The following is a 26,018-nucleotide window of genomic DNA, read 5'->3' as shown; positions in this document are numbered from 1 at the left end:
GATCCCAAAAGACTTGGGAATGCCAGAAAATCAGGAAGGAATGGAAATAGAAAGGGCACACAGAACATTAGCTCCAAAATCACAGACACATCAAAAACCAAGATCCGTTTTAATAAAATTTCTGAGATACACGACAAGAGAAAATATACTGGAGAGGGCAAGGAATAAAATTAAAGAAGACAAAAAACCATTGGAATACAGGGTTAAAAAATATTTTTTTACCCAAACATAAGTTTTGAACTCTTAAGGAAGAGGAAGGAGTTTAATACAGTAAAATCGATCCTATGAAAAAAAGGTTATAAATTTATGTTAAGATAGCCAGCTGTGCTTAAAATATTTATCCCGGAGGAGCAAAACAGACTGTTCTCGGATCCGGAGGAAGCACGAGAATTTGCAGAACCCCTGCAGGACAGAAGGAGAGATGAAGAAATGTAACAAGAACGAAGAACGACGACAAAATACAAATAAAGATATAAAAATAATGTATGTAAGAACTAAAGGGAAAGAAAAGGAAGAAAGGAAGTAAGGGGAAAAAAAGAGGGTGAGCTTTGTTATATGTGAAGATAAAAGTCTTTTCTGGAGGGGGTTGGGGGGGAAGAGAATAACAATCACTGCGAAATCAGTTGACGCTTGCGAGGAGGTTCGCAATCCAAATGGAGAGGGGAGTTGTGGTTGCCTGGCAAGGCATAAGGGGCAAATCAGAGAGGGGGGGGGACATTTGGGGTTAAAGGAATTTTAGATGTGGGAGTTGTTGAAGTATTTTATGTTTTAAAAGTGTTGTCATACATTGAGTTCAAAAAGGGAAAATTGAGAGATGAAAAAGGGGATGGTGGAGGTGAGGAAGCGGAAATGAGGTGTAAACAAAATATGAGATGGCCATGTTGAACTATATGACTATAAATATTAATGGAATACATAACCAAATTAAATGGAAGAGGCTATTAAATTTACTGAAAAAAGAAAAAATAGACATAGCATTTGTGCAGGAAACGCATCAAACTGAAGTGGAACGTAACAAATTAAGGAGAGACTGGGTAGGGCACGTAACGGCAGCGTTATATAATTCAAAAGCCAGAGGTGTAGCTATATTAATTAATAAAAATGTACCAATCAAAATAGAGGAGGAAATAATACATCCAGCAAGGAGGTATGTAATGAGAAATTGTCAGATATATTCAGAATTCTGGAATTTGATCAATATATATGCACCTAATGAAGAGGATCAAAAGTTTATGCAAGATATTTTTTTGAAGATTGTGATACACAGGGGAATATATTGATAGGAGGGGATTTTAACCTTAATTTGGATCCAATGTTGGATAAAATTGGATCCAGTTTTATGAAATTAAACTTATGAATATATGGAGGAGGCAGCACTCAAGGGAGAAGGAATACTCATATTATTCGAGTAGGCATAAAACATACTCAAGGATTGATAGGTTTTTGATGTCGATCCATATCCAAGGGAGAGTTAGGAAAACTGAATATAAAGCTAGATTGCTATCTGATCATTCACCCCTGACATCCCACCAAGAACATATAGATGGAGGTTAAACTCCATGCTAGTTAAAAGACAAGAATTTAGAGAATTTATTGAATGCCAAATTAAAATGTACTTTGAAATAAATACAGAATCAGTGAAAAAAATTTATATTATGGGATGCAATGAAAGTCTTCATTAGAGGGCAGATAATAAGTTATGTAACTAAGATGAAAAAGGATTACAATCGGGAAATAGAACAGTTGGAAAGGGAGATAGTAAGTACATAAAAAGAACTAGCAACAAGGGACCGTATAACAAAAAGAGAATTGGCGGACAAAAAATAAAATACGAAACATTACAAATGTATCAGGTGGAAATAAAGCGAAAGTATTATGAACTAGGAGAAAAAACACACAAAATATTAGCCTGGCAACTTAAAACAGAACAAGTTAAAAGAACTGTATTGGCATCAAGGAAAAAGGACAAACAAATTACATATAATCCAATGGAGATTAATGAAAATTTTAAGGAATTTTATGAACAATTGTATCAAACTGAGAATGAGGGGAAAGATGATAAAATAGAAGAACTTTTAGCTAAAAGTGAACTGCCGAAATGGCAAGAAGAGGGACAAAACAAACTGATAAAACCATTTGAAATAGAAGACATGAAATACCCCAACAATCCCCACAAGCAATAACCCTTTAACTCCAAATGAATCTCCCCTCTTTGGATTGCCCTTTGTCCCTTGATGGCAACCACAACTCCCCTTTCAATTCAGTTTGCGAACTTACTCGCAAGTGTCAACAGATTTCGCAATGACCATTATTCTCCCCCCCAACCCACAGAGAACACTATTTTCCTATACTTATAACAAAGCTCGCTCTCTCTTTTTTCCCTTCTTCCCCTTCTCTTATCCATCTTTAAGTATATATTATCTTTATAACCATATAACCATTTACGGAGCGGAAACAGGCCATGTTGGCCTTTTGAGTCCGCATCGGTTCACTTGTATAATTTCTTGCCAGTCATCCTTCTTGTCACTCCTCCTCCTCTCTTCTCCAGTCCTGCAAACATTCAGCAAATTCTTGGACTTTCTTTGGGTCCGAGAACAGTCTATTCCATTGACTCTATAATGCTCTTTAAGGTCACTCTGCGTCTCCTGCCTGTCCCAAACTCTCCTACTAACTCCAGTCCCAATAACATTCTCATTTCTACACCTCTCGCCGGGCGACTGGAACTACACACAGTTCTCACCGACATCCACTACAGTTGTAACGTGATCGGAACATTGAGCAAACCTGGCTTCTCCTCAGCTCCTTCTGGCCGAGATGGCTGATGTTGAAGCTCTGCATTCCCAGCAGCGTGGAGAGCGACAACTCTTCCAGGAAGGAGCTGTTCAACAGGTCAAGCCAGGAGGACACGTTACTGGAAGCAGCAACCTGCATATAGGAGAGGAGACAGAGTCGAGGTCAGAGGCATGATCCATCCTTCCTCCCGCTCACCATCCCTCCCCTCCCCACCACTCCCCCCCTCACCCTGTCTCCAATCTCTCCCCATCCCACCCCACTTTCTCCCCACACCCTCACTCCCTTCGCTCCCCACCTCACCCCTTCTCTTCCTATCCCTTCTCCCTACCAGCCCCCCTCTCTTCACCCCACCTCTTCTCCACACCAACACCTCTCTCTCCCCAACTCCCACTCTCTCCCCACCCCCATCTCTACCCTTGCCCTCGACACCCTCCCAGACCCACCCGTTTGCTGAGGGCCCCATTGGGCAGAGGGAGCCAGGGTCTGGGGCTCAGTTTACCTGGGTGACCACTGCCATCCGCTGCGGGGTGGAGAGCTGGGGTCCGTGCTGGGACAGGGGGCCTCGCACAGCACGGACCAGATCCCTGGGGCTGGTATTGTACAGCATGTGCGTGCCAACCCCAGGCACCAGGACCCCCAGCTGGCTGAGGTTGAACAACGACAGCTGCTGCGGGGATAGAGGAAGCAACAGAATGCCATTACAATCAGCCTGAGCCCTGGCAGAGAGGTCACATGGAACCCCCACAAGATCATTCAGCCCATCCATTCTGTGTTGGCTCCATGTGTGGGAGAGAACCAGAGCCAATCATGCGAAACCAATTCAGTCACAGGGAGAATGTGCAAATTCCACGTAGACTGCGCCTGAGATCAGGATCAAACAGGATCCCCTGAAGCTTTGAGAGACTCTCTTCCCTCTGTCTCCTTCACCCAGTTCTGCATTCACTCAGCCAACCTCTCCCCTCATCAATTCCCACCTCTCCTCTCTCCTGTCTCTGCAAACTTTTGTATTTCACTTCAGATATCAGCCAATCACCTATCCCCCGAATCCTGTTTAAACCTCACCTTGAACCTATGCTCTCTCAGTTTTGATACCCTTGGCAAAGGACTTTGATGATCTGCTCTATCATGTCCACCCCGACTTCCTTCACTCCAGAGAACACAAGCCCAGCCTATCAAACGTTGAGTGCAATGATGTTACAGCGCAAGTGTCCTGGGTGGAATCCGCTGCTGTCTGTGAGAAGTTGGTACATTCTCCCTGTGGCCCTGTGAGTTCCTCCCACACTCCAAAAACGTACTGGATATTGGTTATATTGAGTAGCACGGGATTGTGGGCCAGAAGGGTCTGTTACTGTGCTGCAAGTCTAAATTTATAAAAATACAAATAAATAAATTACGATAAAGTGGGGTGGCCTAGTCAGCGGAGCGGTTAATGCAAGGCTCAGGCACCTGCCTACATGGTGCTCGTACCTTGATGAAAGGCTCAAGCCCGAAATGTTGGTTATCTACCTTTACTTTGCTGTATAAAGTTCACTGTTTGGCCTGTGGAGTTTCTGCAGCCTCAGGTTTTTACTTAGCTCCATTTAGGAGGATGTTTAGGGGGATGTGGGATGAACGCAGGCGAATTGGACCAATTGGGTAGACAACTTGGTCAACATGGACAATATGGGCTGAAAGGCCTGCTGTGGAACTCGAGGACTCTACATGGTCCAATCCAGGCAATGTCCTGGTGAACCAGACACACGTGAGACCATTGATGCTGGGATCTGCTGCAAAATCTCAGCAGGTCGGGCAGCATCCATGGGACAAGGCCAGTGGAGGTTTAAGGCAGGAGAACTCCATCAGGATTCAGCCTGAAAGTCTCTCCTCTTCCCTCTCCGGGCAATGATCTTCCTGCCACCGGCGCTCCGAGGGTGGACAGGCATTCCATTCACCTGCCCATCTCCGAGGAATTTGTCAGCTAGGACGACCATCTGGCTGAGGGTCCATCCGGAGACGGTGCCCAGGATGGGGATGGCGCTCTGCACTGTCTCCGAGGACAGCGAGTCAAGCTGCGTGAGGGACAGGCAGGCAATGGCATCCGAGATGGAGTCCAAGGTTTCGTTCAGCCGCTGGCTCCTCAGCACCAAGCCTAGGAGCTGAGCCTTGAGCTGGAAGAGAGCGGAGAGCCACAGTCAGGATGATCCCGTGTCGAAGGTTGGAGGCTAGCAGGGGTCATCACCCTCGGTGACCCCCCCCAACCCAACACCACTCCCAAAGCATCAGATTCCCTTGGTTGCAAATCCCATCCTTGCCACCTCCCAAGCACTGCAGGCATTGGGAACCTGAGATTAAAAACTGAACAGGTTGGAAACTCGCAGCATCCGTGGACAGAGGAACAGATAACACTTCAGATGCATGGACAGTGTAGTACAGAAACAGGCCCTTCAGCCCACAATGCCTTCTAGCACAATACCAAATTAAACTAATTCCCTGCTGCTTACATGTGAACCATATCCTGCCGCTCCCTGCCTATCCATGCTTCCATCTCAGTGTATCTCAGTATCATAGTTTCTCCCACCATTGCCCCGGCAGCCCGTTCTAGGACTCTCTGTGTAAATGAATGTGCCCCACACATCTCCTTTAAACTCACAACCCCTCTCCCTGAATACACGCCATCCAGTGTGTGACGTCCTTACCCTGGGGAACAGATTCAGACTGCCCACCCTATCAGTGCCATTCGTAATTTTATAAACCTCTGTCATGTCTCCCCTCCGCCTCCGATGCTCCAGAGAAAACAACCCTAGGTTGTCCAACATCTCCCCATAAGCTAACCCCTCTAATCCAGGCGGCAGTTAGTGTAACAAGGTTACAGCGCCAGGACCCAGATTCAAATCCCACGCTGACTATAAGGAGTTTGCATGTTCTCTCTGTAACCTGTGTGGGTTTTCCCCAGGTACTCCAGTTTCCTCACACCCTTCAAAATGTATGGGGTTAGTAAGGTGTAATTGGCAGAATGCGTTTCCTGTGCATAAATTTTATTTTAACAGCCTGGTAAATCTCTCTCTCTAGTAAAAGACGAATGTCTGTAGGCACCATGGTTGGAGTAAAATCACAATGCTGGAGCAAAATGTCAGCACACATTCAAACAAAATCTGGACACCTCGCTTGTGAAACAATCTGTAACGTAATTCTTGTTCTTAGTCACAACCGACTTGGTTAGTGGACTTGGATCATTTCAAAACGGTCCATTCTTAAAACAAAGTAATTCAACCTCAGCCACCTGTCTACATTTTCCCCGCACCTTGATGAAGGGCTCAGGCCCAAAGCGTTGGTTCTGTATCTTTGTCTTTGCTACATGAAGGACACTGTTTGACTTGGTGAGTTTCCCCAGCATCGTGTTTTTACTTAAATCGCTGTGTCTGTGTGCTTTACTAATGGTCTGAAGAATCCCTGAATCGAACCTCTTCAATACGGGGGCGATAAGCAGGGGGAGAGAGTGGGGAAGAGGTTGCAGTGAAGATTGCCCCAACCATCATCCCACTGAACAGCAGAGCAGGCTGAAAGGGACTGGCATTCATTTTAATGAATGGGCCTTCAGCTGCCCGGGTTCTAGGACCTGGAGTCACAGCTTCCCCGACTCATCTCCTCCTCGAAGAAGATCCTCAGTGAGTCCCTGCTCTCTGGTCAAGATTTTCAAATTTTTTAAACAGGGACCTGTGTGGAACAAGCTGCCCGAGGAGGTGGTGGAGACAGGGACAAATGGGATGTTTAACAGATATTTAGATAGTGACATGGATGGGAAAGGTTTGGGGCAGGGGTTCTCAAACTTTTCTTTCCACGAGCTTAGAGGGAAATGGACCAGGCAAATGGGACTAGCTTGGTCAACATGGACAGGTTGGGCTGGAGGGCCTGTTTTGTGCTGTAAAACTCTCTGTGCTATATACACGTTGTAAACACGCTGCTGAAGCATGCCAGTGGGTCGACCATCACCTATGGAGGCAGAGGGATGGTGGACGTTCGGAACAAGGCCCTACCTCAGTTGGCGTTGAATCTGCTCTATACCACCTGTGGCAACAAATTCCACAGATTCAACATCCCCAGCTGAAGAAATTCCTCCACATCTCTGTTCAATCCTGAAGTTGTGCCCTCTTGTCCAAGACTCTCCCACCTCTCTACATCTATTCTGTCCATGCCTTTCAACATTCAAAGAGTTTGAATGTGATTTCCCCTCATTCTCCGAAATTCCAACAAGTATAAGCCAAGAGCTGTCAAATGTTCCTCATACAATAACCTTTTCATCCATAGAATCATCCTTGTGAACCTCCTTTTCCCCTCTCCTTCCCTAAATGAGGAGCCAAAATCTGCTCACTACACTCCAAGTGAGGTCTCACCAGTGCCTCATAGAAGCTTCAGCATCACATCCTTGCTCTTGTGTTCTATTCCTCTTGCATTTCCATCATCCTCTGTGTTTAATCTGCTGCCTCAGAGTCTGTGCGTGGTGGGGGTGAACCTGAGCTACCGGGGTAACTTTACCTTCTTAACGTCTGCTTGGAAACCCTTGAGACGGCTGCACTTGATCATCTGGTGGAGGAGACTGCGAGCTTCGCCCATGTCCAACTCCTGCACGTTGTCGAAGAAACAGACCAGTAGACCGAGTCTAGAAATGGGTAAGATTGGACAATTGTGGTCTCTGGACAACTACTGGAAGAGGGTTACATGATCGACAAGGTCAAAAGTTGCAGACAGTGTGAAGGAGACATTGTCACAATCTCAAGGAGTTTTATTTATTCCAGGATGGAGCATAGATTTAAGTTGGGGGGGGTGGGGGGGAGGATGAAGATTGAAAGGGAATCCGAGGAGCACCTTCTCCACAAGAAAGGTGGCGGGGATATGGCACGGACTGGCTGAGGAAGTGGTGGGAGTGCGTACAATTAGAACATTTATCGCACATTTGGCTGGGTACATGAATAGAAAAGGTTGCAGTGGTTCTCAACCATTTTCGGACTAACGCCCACCTGGTTTCTGGCCTAATATGCCAGAGCCCACTAGTAGCAATGACTGAGCAATATTTTCAAATCAAAGGCAGTTCTGTAAGAAACACATCTTTGATCTAATTTAAAGTATTTTAATTAACCTTTTTAAAGACTCCCATGGAAACGTGCTGCAGCCCACCCACCAGTGGACCATGGCTGATCAATTGGAGGGATGTGGACCAAATTCAGGTAAATGGGATGAGCACAGGTAGGTAACTTAACTGGGATGGACAAGTGGGTCTGAAGGATGCACCTCTCTGTGAGAACTACACGTACCACCACCATCAGGAGAAAGGGAGAGAGCTAGGCCTGATCTTATGGTCGATGCAATGCACCGGTCTTGATTGAGGACCTCCCTTGCTGAACCATGGGGGCCCAGACCCCAGGGAGCCCCTGTACTCCAAGCTTTGACAGCCAGCAAAATCCTCAACCCTCCCCCAGCTTTGCTGACAGACAAAACCAAGAGGGATCTTAGATATTGCTGGGTGTCTCTGATGTTCAGACACGTGAAGCTATGAGAAATGGTGAACAGCAAAAAAGGATAAAAGTAACAATTAATTTTAAAGCATGACACAAAACAAAAATTGGACAAGGCCTTGGCTTTCCTTGATGCCAGTGGACCCATTAATAGTACCTGATCTGACTGAGGTTGAGGGAGTGACTCCCTGGTGCCAGTGCTTGGAAGGGATTCCATCAGTAGGCCTCATCCCGAGCACCTGTCCCCTGCACCAATCCCTTCTGTCTCCCCATCCCCCCTCCCCATCCCTGGGCTCCCCTTGTCCCAGTCCCCAGGCTCCCCATCCCCGACACCTTCGTCCCCCTGTCCCATCCTCCTCCCCGTATCCCCATCCTCTCCATCCCTGGGCTCCCCATCCCCATCCCCAGGGTCAAAATTCCCCCCCCCCACCATTCCCATTCCCCATCCCCAGGCTCCCCATCCGTGGCCCCCATGGGGAATCTGGGGGAAGTTTACGACCATTGATTTATACAAAAGGGCCCAGACTTGCTTCTATTTAAATGCCAGTGTCTTTTTTTAATTAGATTTAGACCTAGAGCACAGAAATAGGCCCTTCGGCCCACAAGCCCATGCTGCCCAATTACACCCAATTGACCTACACCCTCCAGTACTCCGGAGGCCCCGGAGTAATCCCCACACAGACTCAGGGAGGATGAACAAACTCCTCACAGACAGCGCAGGATTCGAACCCAGGTCACTGATACTGTAACATCGTTGTGCTAACCATGCTGCATGTTCTCCACGGAGTCGGGAATCGGGGGAGGTGGGCAGGCACCAGGGACGAGCTCTCTCTCACCTGTAGACTGTGGAGGTGTTGGCCATGTCAAAGCCGCTGGCACTGATCCGTTTCTGAAATGCTCTGGCAGTGGTGGACGTGATGTCATACACTGAATCCAGTTGCTTGGTGGCATTGCCGTAATTAATGAACCGTCGAATCTGGGTGAAGAAACCAAGTTCATCATCATCATCCAACCGGCAAAACTGGATCCTGTTCATCGACCTCACACCCTTTGCTCACCTCATTGAGGCTGATCTTCTGGATCTCCTCAGGGGGGAGGTGGACCACGAATCTCCCCAGAAACCACAGGCTCTCTGCTGTGATCCATGATGGCCCTTCCCCCGAGGAGGGGGGTGCAAGAGTCAGGGCACGGGGAGCGGTGCCCCAACCTGCGACCTGACCCCGGGGTCTCTGCAGAATCCGTCGGATCCACTCGTACACAGCCCTCTGACTCCGAGCCGTCAGCTCATCATAGAGCTCCTTCAAAACTGCCGTACTGGAAGAGAGGGGTCAGGGAGGAGGCAGGTCAAACTGCAACAACAACTGCATTTACATGGTGCCTTTCACACAGCACAAAGCCTCAGCCAAAACTGGCAAGGTCATTTGATCAGTGAGATCCCACAGGTGATATAGAACAGTACGTCTGCTTCAATGGAGGGGTGTGTGTTGGACTGGAACTGCTGGGGGAGTGTGTGTGTGTGTGTGTGTGTGTGTGTGTGTGTGTGTGCGCGCGCGCGCGTCCGTGTGTGTGTGAGTGTGCACGCACGTCCGTGTGTGTGTGTGAGTGAACCTGGGTAGCCCAGACGGGAGTGTATGCCGTAAACAGGCAGCAATGGGTCCACTCACTGGCCTGATTCGAGGCTGCATCATCTAAACACCACCCACCAGTCATCTGAGCCCTGTCTCGGGGGGGGGGGGGGGGGGGGGGGGGGGGGGGGGGATTGAAGCTGCTCCCTCCACACCTCCCTGTGGTCTCAGGGCTAAGTAATCCTCCTCCCCAGCAGCTCCAGAACCTCCCCATACCACCTGAACCCCAACCACAACTACCCAGCCCAGACCAAACACCAGCTGCATGACTGAAACATCACTTCTTTTAGTACCAACCCCAATAGTGAATGTTTATCTATCTCTCCTTTCATAATTAACTTCTCTTTTTCAGTCAATTACCTGTATAGACGCAGAATGGTAGCATTTTGCTGCATCTGGATATTGTACCTGTGTAACTGCGTAACTCCTGCATTAATTACCAACTTTGAATATATTGTAATTCTTTTCAAGAAGCATCTATTCGCTCTACACCCATGACTGTGAGGCCAGGCAGAGTTCAGATGCCCTCTCCAAGTTTGCCAATGACACCACAGTTGTCGGCAGAATCACAGACGGCAATGAGAAAGTGTACAGGAGGGAGGTCGATCAGCTCGTTGAATGGGGTAATGACTACAGCCTTGTGCTCAACGTCAGCAAAACCAAGGAGATGATTGTGGACTTCAGGAAGGAGAAACCAGAAAATGGCCCAGTCCTCATTGAGGGGTCAGCAGTGGAAAGGGTAAAGTTCCTGGGTGTCAGCATCTCTGAAGATCTAACCTGTGGTCAACATGTCGATGTGATCACGAAGAAGGTTTGCCAGCGACTACACGTGGTGAGGAATTTGAGAAGATTCAGGATGTCACCAAAGACTCTGGCAAATTTCTACAGGTATCGTGGAGAGCATTCTGACGGGTTGCATCACTATCTGGTATGGAGGGGCCAATGTGCAGGACAGGAAAAGGCTTACGGAAAGTGGTGAGCTCGGCCTGAGACATCACGGGCACCAGACTTCAATCCATCAAGGACGTGTATATGAGGCAGTGTTAAGAAAGCAGTCTCTATCCTCAAAGACCCCCACCACCCAGGCCATGCCCTCTTCACTCTGCTACCATCGGGAAGGAGGTATAAGAGCCTGGAAACGAACACCCAACAGCACAAAGACGGCTTCTTCCCCTCCACCATCAGATTCCTGAACTGTCAATGAATCCCAGACATGACCTCACCTTCTCTGCTTTTTTTTGCACTAATTATTTGTTTTTTAAAAAATCTTACTTTGTGATCTTGTAATTTATAGTAATTTTGCACCTTGTTCTGCACCCTACAGCTGCCGCAAAATGTTCACAACCATAAACTGGTTTGCTTGCAGCAGTGAGTAAGAATCCCAGTGCATCCGTGTATCGTTCATGTGTATGACAGTGAACTCACATTTCATCTCCCTCGAACACTGCAGCCTACGGCCCAGCTACTGGGCGGACTCACATGTTCCTGAAGGTCTCCTCTGGAAGGTCCTGGGGAATCTCGGTCACCATCTCGGGCTGCAGATAGGCACCTGAAGACAGTCTCAGAGCCTTGGTGAGGAGCTCCAGGCACTGAGAAGTGGAGAGCCGGGGTAGACATCTCTCCCAGACCATGACAAACAGGCTGCGGCTCCCGTCCCGGCAGCTCACAATCTGCTCCCGTAGCTTCTGGAAATCGACCCTGGTGGACAGGAGCTGGGATGGACAGATGGGAGGATGAGGGGGAGGAGAAAAGAATGAGGAGTGAGGGAAAGGGAGGGAGGAAAAGACAAAGTGGAAAAAGATGAAGAAAAATATGAGAAAAAGGAAAGAAATGAGAGAAAAAGAGAAGGGAGATGGAGAATGGGGAAGAGCGGCAGAATGAGGAGGAGAGGGGAATGGCAGACCAAACTGTGAATGTCTCCCAGGCAGCACGGACCCAAGGAGGGAGACCTCTCCCCTCCCACATGGATAGTGGGAGGACATTTATCCCCTTTAGCCTGTTACAGTGACCTGGCATCTTTCCCCGATACCCTCACAGACCCATCTCCCCATCCGTGGTGAATCGTCAGAACTGGGCCAGACAGGGCACACAGTTGGCGTGGTGGTCAGTGTATGGTTAGCGTGGGGCAGCACGGTTATTGTGGGGCGGCATGGTTGATGTAGTGGATAGCGCGATGCTGTTACAGCACAAACAATCAGGATTGGGGTTGAATCCTGCGTTGCCTGCAAGGAGTTTGTATATTCTCCCCGTGTCTGCATGGGTTTTCCCCAGGAGCTCCAGTTTCCTCCCAACATCCAAAATGTACCGGGGTGTAGGTTAATTGAGAGTAATTGGGCCCACGAACTCGTGGACCAAAATAGCCTGTTACCATGCAATTGGTCTAAATTTAAACTGTTCATTATGGGTAGGTGCCCTGATGGCATATGTGCGTGAGCGTGCGTTGCTGTTTGAGCGTGTGTGCATGTGTGTGCCTGCAGACGAGTGTGAGTGTGCACATCCAAGGGCGACGGGTACTGGCTGCCAGTGTCAGAGAGATGAAGTGAAGGGGGGGCAGATATCTTGGAGTTGTGTGGGACATTTGGGGGGGGGGGGGTGGATTTGACAATGGACTCCCCCCAGCACCACACCAACCTCGACAGTCTGGTCACTGTACAGGTACTTCATTGTGAGCAGGAAGGTGCCACTGACCATCTGACGAAGGTCGGCAGCCAGTCGCCTGGGCTGATGCTCGATTCCTGAGAAGTAGCCGGAATACGACGCCTGTGGGGAGAGGTGAGGAGGAGGAGTTCAGCCGGATAGAAGCAACTTCCCTTCATCCCTGGAGCACCCGGCCGTCACTGGAAAAACAGAGTGTCTCCGGGGAAATGGAGCGCCTCCCCCACCAGGGGAACAAAGCGCCCCATCACCAGGGGAATGGAGCACCCCGTCACTGGGGGAACAGAGCGTCACCGGGGTAACTGAGCATCCCAGCATTGGAGGAAAGGAGTGCCCCGTCACAGGGGAACTAACTCCACCATGCAGTCATCTACACCCACGTGGACTAACTCCGCTCAAAGCATGGCTCAGCCCCCACTGCAGTCAACACCCACACAGCCAGGCCACACCCCCAGCCGGGCCCCACCCACACTGCTTGGCTCTGCGCCCCATAACCTGGCCCCCATCCCCAGTGCCTGTCCATGCCCTCACTACCTGGTCCCATGACCAGTCCCAGACGCCACACACAGCAGGGTACTGCCCACAGTGCTAGCCTCACCTCCACAACCTGGCCCACCCTGGACAAATTACCCACTCTGCACAAAGCAACGCCACCCCAGTGGCACATCCCACCCTACAGAACATGACCACCCTAGACTGAGACCAATTCCCACACAGCCTGACCCATCGCCCAGACACTCGTCACCCCCATGTGCTCCTTTGCCCTCAGAGATAGGCCCCACCCCACACAGCCCAGTCTATGAGGGACCTGGTCCAAACAGAGACAGAGGCACAGATGTGGGTGAGAAGGTTTGGGCAGGTTGGGCCAAAGGGTGGCTCTATAACTGTAATTCCCAGCCAGAACCCCATCCAGGGAAACCGCCACATACTCATGTCCCAGCGCAGAGAAAGTTCCAATTCTCTGGCACATCAAACCTGGAGGCTGTGCAGGCTGGAACCCTTGGAGTGGAGATACCTCAGCACGTCCACATAATGGTCATCAACGGAATGGTTCCTGAAACCCGGAAAACACGTGGCTCAGGGTAGGGATACAGGGAGTTGAAAGAGTAACTTCGTGTTAGTAAAGAAACTCAGCAGGTCAAACTGTGGACTTTATACAGCAAAGATAGATACAGAACCAACATTTCGAGCCTATTATCACGGTGCGGGGAAAATGTAAGCAGGTGCCCGAACTAAATGGTGGGGGTGGGGTTACAGGAGCCCAGTCCCGCAGGCAGGAGGTGATAAGAGAGGGAGGGCACAGCAGAAAACGGGGGGGGGGGGGGGGGGGAATGACTGTGAATGGGGAGAAGCTGGAGGAGACAGGGGGATGGGAAAGGGAGGGAGAACAGGGAGTGGGCTGGCAGGAACCGGAGAAGTCAGTGTTAATGCAATCCCAGAGATCTCCCTGTCTGCAATAATTCTTCAGCTCTGTAACTGTGTACTAACCCATTTCCAGCTCTCCAGCCCCAATCAGTACCCGTATCTGTTTCCCACCACTGGCATCCTTTGGCCTAATTCTGCTCCCTGCTCGGAGGTAAGGAAGTCCGAGACGTGCTCCAGGGTGCTCAAGCCAATGTTCCCCGTGGAGTTCTGGGGAGTGCCTCATTCCCAGTGGAAACATCTGGTTCGACAAGTCTGGTACTGGTTCTCCCCGTGACCCTGTGGGCTTCCCCTGGGTGCAGGCAAACGGGATTAGTGTCGATGAGCAAAGAGGTCAGCAGGGCCATGATGGGCTGAAGGGCCACTGTCAGTACGGCCTTGTGTCTCTAACAGGAAGGGCTCAGAGTCCTGGCCAATGCTCAGTCAGTTACAGGTGCAGGCAGATGCTGGGAGCTGGCTGTGTGCACAGTGGCTTGAGGCATACCGATTGACATGAGATGAAAAGCATACCTCAGATATTCGATGGCTTTAATCGTTCCTGGGGGGATAAACAGAAGGTGTCTGGTTTAGATGAAGCCCAACTGTCCTGGCTAATCTCAGACTTTAATAACAATGGTAGAATCTCACCTTCGATGTAATTCCCATCTAGCAGTTTGTCCTGAAATGGAAGAGACGGGTTTACACCGCTGTCAGTGACAAAAAGGGGATGGAAGATGAGATTTAAACAAGATTCTCTCACTGACCAGAATGTCCTTGATTTCGGTTGGTAAACCTGCAAGAGGGACAGGTTGGTTAAAACAAACACAAGCAGCAGCAAATATAAAGGTTAAAACTTGGTGTTTTTGATTCTCAGTTAATTTTGTGCCTGTCTCTTTCAGAGAACTATTGTTTGTAGTGTTACCATAGTGACTGTGATGCAATATGTCATAATATCTGCCCAGGCTAATGTCTTGCTCTCATTCTACAAGATGTGAAGGGGAGATTTGATGGAGGTATTTGAAATTATGAGGGGGATAGACAGAGTAAATGTAGATTGGCTTTTTCCACTGAGGATAGGTGAGGTACAAACCAAAAGACATGGGTTAAGGGTGAAAGGGGAAGTTTTTAGGGGGAACATGAGGGGGAGAGTCTGGACGAGCTACCAGCAGAAATGGTGAATGTGGGTTCAATTTTAACAATGAAGAAGAATTTGGACAGGCACATGGATGGGAGGGGTATGGACTGGGTGCAGGTCAGTGGGACAAGGTAGAATAATAGAACTAGAATGGCAGAAGGGCCTGTTTGCTGTGCTGTAATTTGACAGCCTTAAACTCAGCAGCATGAACATCCATTTCTCTAATTTTAGAGAAACCCCACCCCATCGCTTCTTTACCTTCACCTGCTTTCATTTTCCTCTCCAACATATCCCCTCCTTCCCAGACGTCCCTCCCGCCATCCATCTCTCCACCACTCCCACCTTTTGTCCAATCAGATCACCTCTTAGCCCCTCCCAGCTTCCTCCTCACCCCTCTGTAATCTATACTTTCCCCTTGAAATGCTCGACATCATAGCGTCCAACGCTAATCTCGATAAAGGGACTTGATCCAAAACATCGATTGACCATCTCTCCCCATGGATCCTGCCTGGCCTGTAGCCTCCACTGCCTTGGTGTTTCAAGTGCTCATCCAGATATATATTAAGACCTGGGGTAGAATTAGGCCATTCAGCCCATTGTCTGTTCCACCATTCAAATCATGGCTGATCTGTTCTTCTGAACCCCAAAGTCCTGCCTTCTCCTCATAACTTTTGACATCCTCATTCATCAAGACTCTATCACCTTTCTCTTTAAGCCTCCTGATTACTTGGCCTCCACAACCGTCTGTAATGACAAATTCCCCCCGGCTTCTCCTCATCTCCATTCTAAAGGAACGTCCTTTAATTCTGAGGTTGTGCCCTCTGGTCCCAGACTCTCCCACCACAGGAAACATCTCCACGTCCACTCAGTCCAGCCCTTTCAATATTCATTGTTTTAATGAGATGCCCCCCTCAACTTTCTAAACTCCAGTGAGTACAGACCCATCAAACACTCCTCTTTCATTAACCCTCTCATCACCAGGATCATTCTCGTAAACCCCCTCTGGACCCTCTCCAACACCAGCACATCCTTCCTTAGACATAGGGCCCAAAACTGCTCACGATATCCTAAATGTTATGAGGGGTCCTGCCTTCACCTCCCACTCAAGTAGCGAGTTCCAGATTCCTACCTCCTCTTGGTGAAAGAATTCTTCGTCAGATCCACACTAAACCCCTGCCTACAGTTTGGACACCTCTGCTAGGATGTACGTTACCTACTCTCAATAACCCCAAAAAGAGCCATTATTGGACTGGGTTGCAACTCCACCTGAAATACTGTTGAAAAGATTTTTAAAATTTCTTTCAAATCGATTTCTAAGGATGGACAAGACCAACACTTATGTGTCCATGTAGCAATATCAGATTTGCATCTATCACAGGTAGGGTGAAAACAATAGACAATAGACAATAGGAGCTGGAGTAGGCCATTTGGCCCGTCGGGCCAGCACCGCCATTTTAGATCATGGCTGATCATTACCATCAGTACCCCTTTCCAGCCTTATCCCCATAACCCTTAACTCCGTTACCCACAAGAGTCTTATCTAACTCTCTTTTGAACATAGTCAGCGAATCCACCTCTACCACCCTCTGTGGCAGAGCATTCCACAGATTCACACTTCTCTGGGCAAAAAAATGCTTTCTCATCTCCGTCCTAAAGGACCTACCCTGTATTCTTAAACTATGCCCTCTAGTCCTTGTCTCCCCCATCATTGGGAACAAGTAATCAGACTTCACCTTGTCTATCCCCCTGATGATTTTGTATACCTCAATCATGTCCCCCTCATCCTTCTAAACTCCAATGGATACAAGTCCAGTTTTTCTAGTCTTGCTGCATATGACAACCCTGACATCCCTGGAACTAACCTTGTAAATCTGCGCTGCACACCCTCTATAGATACAAACCATCTTGTCTTTGGACAGGTGAACACGATGAATCACTTTGACTTGGATTAATGAATGTCGGGCACATATTGAAGATATATTCATCAATTTAAGAATCTTGTCTCATAGATCCTCCGATAAGAGCCTTGCAAGTTCCAATTCCCAAGCCTTTTTAATCTTATCGTGAAGTACTGGATGTAATTTCAATAATCTATCATATATAATTCCAGTTAATCCTTTGTGAGAAGGATTTAAATGAAAAAATATTATCCACTAGATCTGGTGGATATGCAAATAGGAGTCCGATAATATGGAATTTAAGAAATTTCTAATCTGTAAATATCTAAAAAAAATGAATATTTGGTAAATCATATTTACTTACCAAATGTTCAAAAGACATTCCTTAAATAAATTTACAAAAGAAATAATACCTTTGATTTTCCAAATAGAGAAAGATTGATCAATTATTGATGGTCAAAAAAATAATTGAGAGAGATAATATTTAGATAAAACAAAGTTTTTTAAATGAAAAACTCTCCTAAATTGGAATCAGATTTACAAAATCTCCCGCCTTTCGAAATGTTCTGGGGGCGTAGGTTTATTGAGTGTAAATTGGGTGGCGCAGACTTGTGGGCCGAAATGGCCTGTTAGCGTGCTGTATGTCTAAATTTTAAAAATAGTTAAAGTTCAGATTTCTTGTCAGAGCACATACAGGACATCACATACAGCCCTGAGATTCTTTCTCCTGTGGGCCAGGCAGAATCACCACTTATTGGAAGTGCAAAAAAACGGTTCTCAAGAAGAATTGTACATATGTAAACAAATAAAGAAATGTAAACTGACTGCAACAGAGCAAGAAAAAAAAAATAAAGTCTAAGAATCCTTAATGAGTCCCTGATTGAGTTTGTTGTTAGAGGAGTCTGATGGTGGAGGGGGAGCAGCTGTTCCTGACCCTGGGGGTGAGAGTCTTGTGGCACCCCCATTTAAAAAAAATTCTCCTCACTGACTCCCACATTCCTACATCAGTGCTTCTTTGTAAAGGATTGAAAAAGTGCAGGGTCCCAGCAGGGAGAATTTTAGAAACATTTTTCTTACCTTCTGTAGGATCTTCGCTCGAGGCCACCTTCGTCTGCCAGAGACTCAAGATCAATGCCCAGCTCCAGAGATTTGGCTGCATCCTACCCCTGGAGACGTTGGTTGTCACGGCAAGAAGTGGCCAGAAAGGTAAAATGTCTCAGGTTCACTGTGAAAATAATCTGCAAGGTTACCTGTGGGCACTCCAATGCGAAGCGTCATTTCTCTCCCCACAAGCCGTCTGACCCGCTTAGTGTCCCCAGCATTTTCTGGTTTTATTTTGGGTTTCTAGCATCTGCAGCACTTTGATTTTGCCCTCCCTGATCAGAAGGGTGGCGGGGCTGATGTTTACTGCCTGTAACTTTATCGTCACGAGGATAAGCAGAACACTTTAGTTCAAGTGCTGCACTGGAGCACAACTCAAAAGCTCATTCGGCCTTCAGGAAATCTGGCTGTGTGAAGAAACTCCCCAATTAATGATAATGATCAGTTTAGTGTCACAACGTACACACCATATATACTCGGCTAACTGTTGATAGTGTGTAATAGTCGACCTTCCCCACTTTTCTGGCCCAAAAATTGCGTGTTTTCCAGAAATTGCGTCCAAAAATTTGGCATATGTAAAAATACACCAGCGCAAGGAAGGGTCACAACTTCCCAGACTCATGGTTTCTAAACTTTGCCTCCATTTTGTTTCAAAATGCCCACCAGAAGATACAACAAATGCACAGCAGCGTTTAAATTACAGATTACGACAAATAACTGAAGCAGCACGAGCAACGTGTGCATCAGAGAAAGCATCGAGAAACTGGAGAAAGATTTCAAACTTCAGACAAGGCCGGAAGATGTCCTGACAGCGGGAAATCCAGCCCGTGGCCACAGTTGGGAAAAGGAGTTGTGGAGTGGATGATTGAAAATCTACAAGGTTGAAGATGGTGCCGTTCGAATCTATGCACAAAAGGAAGCCAGGAAGAGAAGAATTTTTGGATTTTACTGGAAGTGCTGGATGGTGCACGGTTCGACACAGAACTAAGATTTCACAGAAGCTGCCCACTGATCTGGATGATAAAATACTAGTTTCACCAGTTTGTAATCAGACATTGGCAGCAGGAAGGTGACTAGTTATCATGCGTTGGAAACATGGATGAAACACCAGAGAATGGAAGCAAGTAAAAATGAAAAAAGACCAGTGGTGGTGACAACAGGAGGATAATGAGAGAAGGAGGCTTCATTTTTGTACGGCCGATGGTACTCAATTAAAGCCAATGGTTGGTTTTCCAGAGAAAAACTCTGCCAAAAGAGAAATTGCCAAAAGGAATTGTCATCCACGTACATCCACAGGCTGGATGGATGAAGGCAGATGTAGAAATGGATAAAGGAAGTTTGGAATTGAGAACAAGAAGTTGGTACTTTTTTCCCCCACAATTAAACCTTTTTGGCTCGATCTGGGTAATTTATTAGAATGAATAACAAGTCAGATTCCCATAGGATCCAATGTTATTTTTACTGGGAGACATTAGAGGGATTAAACCTCAATTAAAATTGAATATGTAGCAAGTAAGATTTGTTCAAATTGCTTTGGCAATAGCTAGAAAATGTGCTGGAAGTCGGATACTGATCTGGGAACGGAGAGATGGCGGATAGAGGTGCCAAGCCGTATTCCACTTGAGAAAATTACTTACAAATTTAAGAGATAAACATCATATTTTTTGTGAAATATGGAACCCATATTTTCAAACTGTTGGTATCAAAATTTAAATGAATCTCAAACATTCCCTTTTTCCGATCAGTCTCTATGAATAAATATATAAAAATATCAGAAAGTGAAGTGTTCCTGTTGTGGTCTTCTCATCCCTTCTCTTTAGTTTGTAGGGGTTTGGGGGAAGGGGGTACAGGAAGGGGGTTGGGGAGAGGGGATTTAAAGGAGGTTTTCCTTTCTTTTGTATTTTTTTTACTTTCTTTTCTTTATATATAAAACACCACATGTATTTGGATTAAGTTTGAAATATTGTGATCTGTTTGTTAAGTGGTTTTATATTAAATAAAATATTTTTTTAAATATTTGGAATTTATGGTGGCCTGTGCAATAAAAAGTTTGCTTATCTGGGATGAGTTTGGGGCACATCTCGAGACGAATGTTGATGACGACCTGCGATTATAAAACACTCCCATACAATCGCTGCAATTCCTGCAGAATGTACAAGTGTTTTGCAACCAATGGATGTTAGTATCAATCGGCCATTTAAGAACATGATGAAAGGAGGTAGAGGAACTGGATGAGTAAAGAGAGAAAGAATAAACAGGAGGCTCCATCATGGTGTCAGATCATGGATTCATGGAAGGAAATGAAACGGACATTATTGTCAAAGCATTCAAGAAATGTGGAATTTCCAACATATTGGATGGTACGAAGACCACTATCCACGGGATGACTGAGATGCTGACGACTACGACCAGTTTGGAGGAAGAGGATCCGTACAATGAGATTGTACGGCACTTTATTCAGTGCTGAAGATGTGAAATGAACTTTTGTGTTTGAAAGCCTTGTTATAGTAAATGTTTACCTGTTTTGCATGAATACTGTGAATAAAAACTTACTCCCGTGATCATTTTTATTTCCATTGTCATTATGGATTTATTTAATGTGTTTTAAGATACAGTGAAGACAGTAATACTGAGGCCCCGATTAGGAAATTGCGGTTAAAGCTTGTGTGATGCAAGCAAGGACAGTACTGTTTGTGGCAGAGTCTTACGGTAAACTCTGAATTGCTACTTTAATTCATTGTGTCTTAGTTCTTTATTCATTACGAGACCATTTACACCTGCTACAGACATGGTACTTTTCGGTTCTTGTCTAAATTTTAGCCCCTCAAACGTTGGTCGTCTTTTGGTTTGAAGAAGACATGTTGTTGTGCGGTTCATCTGTGGACACGAAGGTGACTTTGCAGTCCCAGACTGGAAGCGCAGAGTCTAGCTCAACAGGGGCCCTGGAGGACGTTGTTGTAATAACCGTGGCTGCTGCTTTGTGATGTCAGTCACTGTTTTCCATCAGGTTTTGGCAGCGCCTGCTTTCAAAACTGGTGGAGGCTTCACTGTCAGCAGCTTCAGCTTCTAGTTCTCTTGGTTGGATACCACAGTAGTGTGGGATTTCCTTCACAGTGTCTTTCTAGGCTTCAGTGGACAACCTTGAGGTCTCCTCCTGGTCTCCAGTTCACTATAAATTAGTTGATGAGGCATATGGTAGTCGTCCATTCTGATGATGTTACCCAACCACCTCATCTGGGCTCTGATGATCAGGGACTCAATGTTGGTGGACTTTGCGCAACCCAAGACCTCCAGGTTGGAGACATGGTCTTCCCAACGGATGGAACGGAGGGCATGCATGTGGAATTTCTCCAGTTATTTGATGCAATATCAGTACTAAATCCAGGTCTCACATCCATATAGGAGAGAAGGGATGGCCACAATTCTGTCGACTTTCAGCTTGGTGGAGATGCAGATGCTGTGTTGATTGAGCACCCTGGTACGCAGCCTCCCCAGAGCCTGGCTGATCCTGGAGTCAACTTCTTTGTCCCATGACCTGTCACTCGAGATAATGCTCCCCAAGTATTTGAAGCTGTTCACATTGGTCATCTGGGTGTTGTCAACAGTGATTTTTGGTTCTATGGTGTTGGTATTTGTACTTCAGTCTCATTCAGGTCGATGGCACATAGAGAAAAACTATTATAGTAAACTAAGCTATATTAGAAGAGACAATAAACTATATAAATATTCACGGTAATCCTCGTTCAAGTTTATTTGTCATCTGATTGTACCAGTGCAACCTGACAAAACAGTGTTCTCCAGTCCTCGGTGCAGAACAGTGCAAAACACATATACAAGCATAACTATACAGACAAATGATACATGTACACACAATTTATTACATATATTAAAATAAATAATCTTAATAAATAGAATCATCCAGAATTGTTTTAGCAGTTCTTCAGTGTTCTCAGTGCCTGCGGAAAGAAGCTGCTCCTCAGCCTGAGACATTTCCCCTATTTTCATAAAACAAGACAGCTCAGTACAGGCGCTTCGGCCCACAATGTTGTGCCAACCTATCCAAACTAACTCTTCCCACCTCACACCATAACTCTCCAATTTTTATATTCCATCTTCCTCCCTGCCCCTTTTCCATCCCCTCCTCTCCTTTCCTCCCTCTCCCTCTTTCCTTCCCTCTCTCTTTCCCACCCTCCCTCCTCCCTCCCTCTCTCCCTCTCTCCCCTTTCCCTCTCTCCCTCTCTCCCCTTTCCCTCTCTCCCTCTCTCCCCTTTCCCTCTCTCCCTCTCTCCCCTTTCCCTCTCTCCTCTCTCCCCTTTCCCTCTCTCCCTCTCTCCCCTTTCCTCCTCCCTCTCTCCCCTTTCCCTCCTCCCTCTCTCCCCTTTCCCTCCTCCCTCTCTCCCCTTTCCCTCCTCCCTCTCTCCCTTTCCCTCCTCCCTCTCTCCCCTTTCCCTCCTCCCTCTCTCCCCTTTCCCTCCTCCTCTCTCCCCTTTCCCTCCTCCCTCTCTCCCCTTTCCCTCCTCCCTCTCTCCCCTTTCCCTCCTCCCTCTCTCCCCTTTCCCTCCTCCCTCTCTCCCCTTTCCCTCCTCCCTCTCTCCCCTTTCCCTCCTCCCTCTCTCCCCTTTCCCTCCTCCCTCTCTCCCCTTTCCCTCCTCCCTCTCTCCCCTTTCCCTCCTCCCTCTCTCCCCTTTCCCTCCTCCCTCTCTCCCCTTTCCCTCCTCCTCTCTCCCCTTTCCCTCCACTCCTCCTCTCCTTCCCTCCTCCCTCTCTCCCCTTTCCCTCCTCCCTCTCTCCCCTTTCCCTCCTCCCTCTCTCCCCTTTCCCTCCTCCCTCTCTCCCCTTTCCCTCCTCCCTCTCTCCCCTTTCCCTCCTCCCTCTCTCCCCTTTCCCTCCTCCCTCTCTCCCCTTTCCCTCCTCCCTCTCTCCCCTTTCCCTCCTCCCTCTCTCCCCTTTCCCTCCTCCCTCTCTCCCCTTTCCTCCTCCCTCTCTCCCTTTCCCTCCTCCCTCTCTCCCCTTTCCCCTCCTCCCTCTCTCCCCTTTCCCTCCTCCCTCTCTCCCCTTTCCCTCCTCCCTCTCTCCCCTTTCCCTCCTCCCTCTCTCCCCTTTCCCTCCTCCCTCTCTCCCCTTTCCCTCCTCCCTCTCTCCCCTTTCCCTCCTCCCTCTCTCCCCTTTCCCTCCTCCCTCTCTCCCCTTTCCCTCCTCCCTCTCTCCCCTTTCCCTCCTCCCTCTCTCCCCTTTCCCTCCTCCCTCTCTCCCCTTTCCCTCCTCCCTCTCTCCCCTTTCCCTCCTCCCTCTCTCCCCTTTCCCTCCTCCCTCTCTCCCCTCTGCGTTCGTTCGTAGATAATTCCATCCCTCGAACAAAGAACTAGTAGAAAGAAGGGACGAATGGTTTTACGAACATTGCTCTGTAATCTGCCCCTGCCCCGACCATCTTGTACCTGCCGCTCCGTGACCACCGCCCACCTGTCCCGGGGCCCGTGTTAGACAGTGAGCCAAATCCACGCAGCCCAGTCCCAGCGCCTTCCTCCAGCCTGGAGCATCTCCTCTCCCGTCCCCTCCAGCCGGCACCCTGTCCGCCCCCGCCCCCCCCCCCCCCCACGTCGGGGACTGGGTCACCCCACTCCCTACCTGGCGAAGGAACAAGGGGGCTTCTGTGCTCAGCTCCGCTGGCTGACGTCAGCCGGTATCAAGTTGAACACCACCGTGTATTCGGGCGATTTGCATTTGTATAGCGCCTTTGGGTTGGTAAGAAAAGTGCCGATACCTTTCACAAAAGCACTGATTGAGCAAAGGTCTCTGAAGGTGGACAAGGAGATGGTGGGAGCAGAGGATCTGAGGGGGAGGTTGGGGACAGGATACAACGCCACTGAAACTCACTGCACATGGCCACCAGAACCGTGACAGGGGACAGAGAAACAGAATATGCAGCCAGGGGATTCATAATAGAACCACAGAACACAGAAACAGGTCCTTTCGGCCCTTCTAGTCTGTGCTGAACTTTTTTTTGCCTAGTCCCACTGACCTGCACCCAGTCCACAGCCCTCCATACCCCTCTCATCCATGAACCTGTCCAAATTCTTTAATGTTAAAATTGAGTCCACATTTACCACTTCAGCTGGAAGGTCATTCCACACCACCCACCACATTCTGTGTATGGATCATTCCACACCCCCACCACTGTGTGTGGATAAATTCCCCCCTCATTCCCACTAAACATTTCCCCTTTCACCCTTACCCCTTGTGCTCTGGTTTGCATCCTACCGACCCTCAGTGGAAAAAGACATTTACTCTGTCTGTGCCCCTCAAAATTTTAAATACCTCCATCAAATCTCCCATCATTCTTCTACCCTTCAGGGAATAAAGTCCTGCCCTGCTTAACCTTTCCCTGTAAATACTAGTCCTTATATTGGGAAGGAATATCTGGGAGTATTTTGGGAATGAAGATCATAGCTACGTAACCTTTAAAGTAAGGTCCACACCTCTTATGGTTTTTATAGATGAATCATCGAAAGCATCCCATCCAGATTCAGAAGACTATCTGCCCAGGACCTGCACCTCCTCTCCACCAACTCCATCTGCACCTCCACTCCACCCTCCCCATCTGCACCTCCTCTCCACCCACCCCATCTGCACCTCCTCTCCACCCACCCCATCTGCACCTCCTCTCCACCCACCCCATCTGCACCTCCTCTCCACCCACCCCATCTGCACCTCCTCTCCACCCACCCCATCTGCACCTCCTCTCCACCCACCCCATCTGCACCTCCTCTCCACCCACCCCATCTGCACCTCCTCTCCACCCACCCCATCTGCACCTCCTCTCCACCCACCCCATCTGCACCTCCTCTCCACCCACCCCATCTGCACCTCCTCTCCACCCACCCCATCTGCACCTCCTGCGGTCGCACTCTCTTCTCCTCCCTCCCATTGGGTAGAATATGTGCATTTAAAAGTATACACAATGCCAGTTTCTTTCCTGCTATTATCACTCTTCAATGAACCTAACATTAGTAAAATGATGGTGCCCCAACACCATTTATAACTAAGTATGGTTTTTTTTTTTTTTATTTTTCATTCTTCTCTGTACTTTTTTTTAAACTCCGTGCCACCTGTTGTACCTAAAAGCATGGGGTGACTTGCCTGGATACCACACAAATGGAAGCTTTGTTTCTGACTGCCCATGACAACAGGCAATTTTGTTCAATATCTTTATAGTTTTACACTGGGGGAGGTTAATGACAAGAATATGAGGCGGGGACAGGGGCAAGTGGATTGGGAGCAGAAGCTTGGGGGTAAATCCTCAAGGCTGAAGGGTACAGATGGGAAGGTCCTGGAAGCTTGGATGATCAGTGATATTGTACATTGAGTCAAAAAGGAAAAATAAAATCGCCCAGTCAAAAAGAGCAAAGAAACATATGAAAGGTTTTTCAAGCTGAAATTGCACAAGGCAATTGAAGAAAATATAGGAAGCATGAAAATCACAAACAAGGAACTAGATGGGTTAAAAAAAAGGCCTGAAATGCCCCTAACAAGTAGGACGAGGGAGAATCACAAGACATTTTATATGTACCAATAGGAGGGTAGCCCAGAATAGAACATCCCAGCACATTACAGGCCTTTCAGCCCATGATATTGTGCCGACGCATGTAAACCTACTCCACAAGTCTAATCCTTGCCGACCTCACACCCATAACCCTCGATTTTTCTTACATCCAAGTGCCTGTCCAAGAGTCTTTGAATGTCCCTAATGTACCCGCCTGCACCACCAGCCCCGGCAATGCATTCCGGGCACCCACTCCTCTCTGTGTGTTTCCCCTCAACTGATGTCTTCTGACCCTCTAAAAGGGAAAGTCCGTTCGAGGACAAAGGGGAGAATTTATGTGTGGAGTAAGAGGAAGTGAGCACCTTGGATTGGAATTCACCA

The 26,018-nt window shown here is 47.8% G+C and overlaps 1 protein-coding gene across 5 annotated transcripts in view; it reads right to left on the bottom strand.

Annotated features, from left to right (window-relative positions):
* Positions 1-24,699, bottom strand: part of LOC138747668 (otoancorin-like) — a 49,762-nt gene extending 25,063 nt beyond the window's left edge. For 2 of the 5 annotated variants that reach the window (XM_069907140.1, XM_069907141.1), the window contains exons 1-13: positions 18,074-22,240; positions 14,728-14,756; positions 14,612-14,642; positions 14,495-14,522; positions 13,538-13,616; positions 12,539-12,667; positions 11,387-11,619; positions 9,341-9,596; positions 9,119-9,258; positions 7,306-7,429; positions 4,725-4,940; positions 3,293-3,460; positions 2,785-2,925 (exon numbers count right to left, since the gene is read on the bottom strand). In XM_069907140.1, coding sequence (XP_069763241.1) covers positions 2,785-2,925; positions 3,293-3,460; positions 4,725-4,940; positions 7,306-7,429; positions 9,119-9,258; positions 9,341-9,596; positions 11,387-11,619; positions 12,539-12,667; positions 13,538-13,616; positions 14,495-14,522; positions 14,612-14,642; positions 14,728-14,756; positions 18,074-18,155 — 1,656 coding nt within the window. In that variant the 5' untranslated portion in view covers positions 18,156-22,240. Of the gene's footprint in view, positions 1-2,784; positions 2,926-3,292; positions 3,461-4,724; positions 4,941-7,305; positions 7,430-9,118; positions 9,259-9,340; positions 9,597-11,386; positions 11,620-12,538; positions 12,668-13,537; positions 13,617-14,494; positions 14,523-14,611; positions 14,643-14,727; positions 14,757-18,073; positions 22,241-23,722 lie in introns of those variants that run through there. The other 3 variants (XM_069907138.1, XM_069907139.1, XM_069907142.1) reach the window with 3 other exon arrangements.
* Between the last annotated feature and the right edge of the window lie 1,319 nt (positions 24,700-26,018).

Source organism: Narcine bancroftii, chromosome 12, assembly GCF_036971445.1.
Source record: "Narcine bancroftii isolate sNarBan1 chromosome 12, sNarBan1.hap1, whole genome shotgun sequence".
NCBI lineage: Eukaryota > Metazoa > Chordata > Chondrichthyes > Torpediniformes > Narcinidae > Narcine > Narcine bancroftii.
Note: the sequence above shows the minus strand (reverse complement) of the source record. Positions and strands in the feature narration are given on the sequence as shown.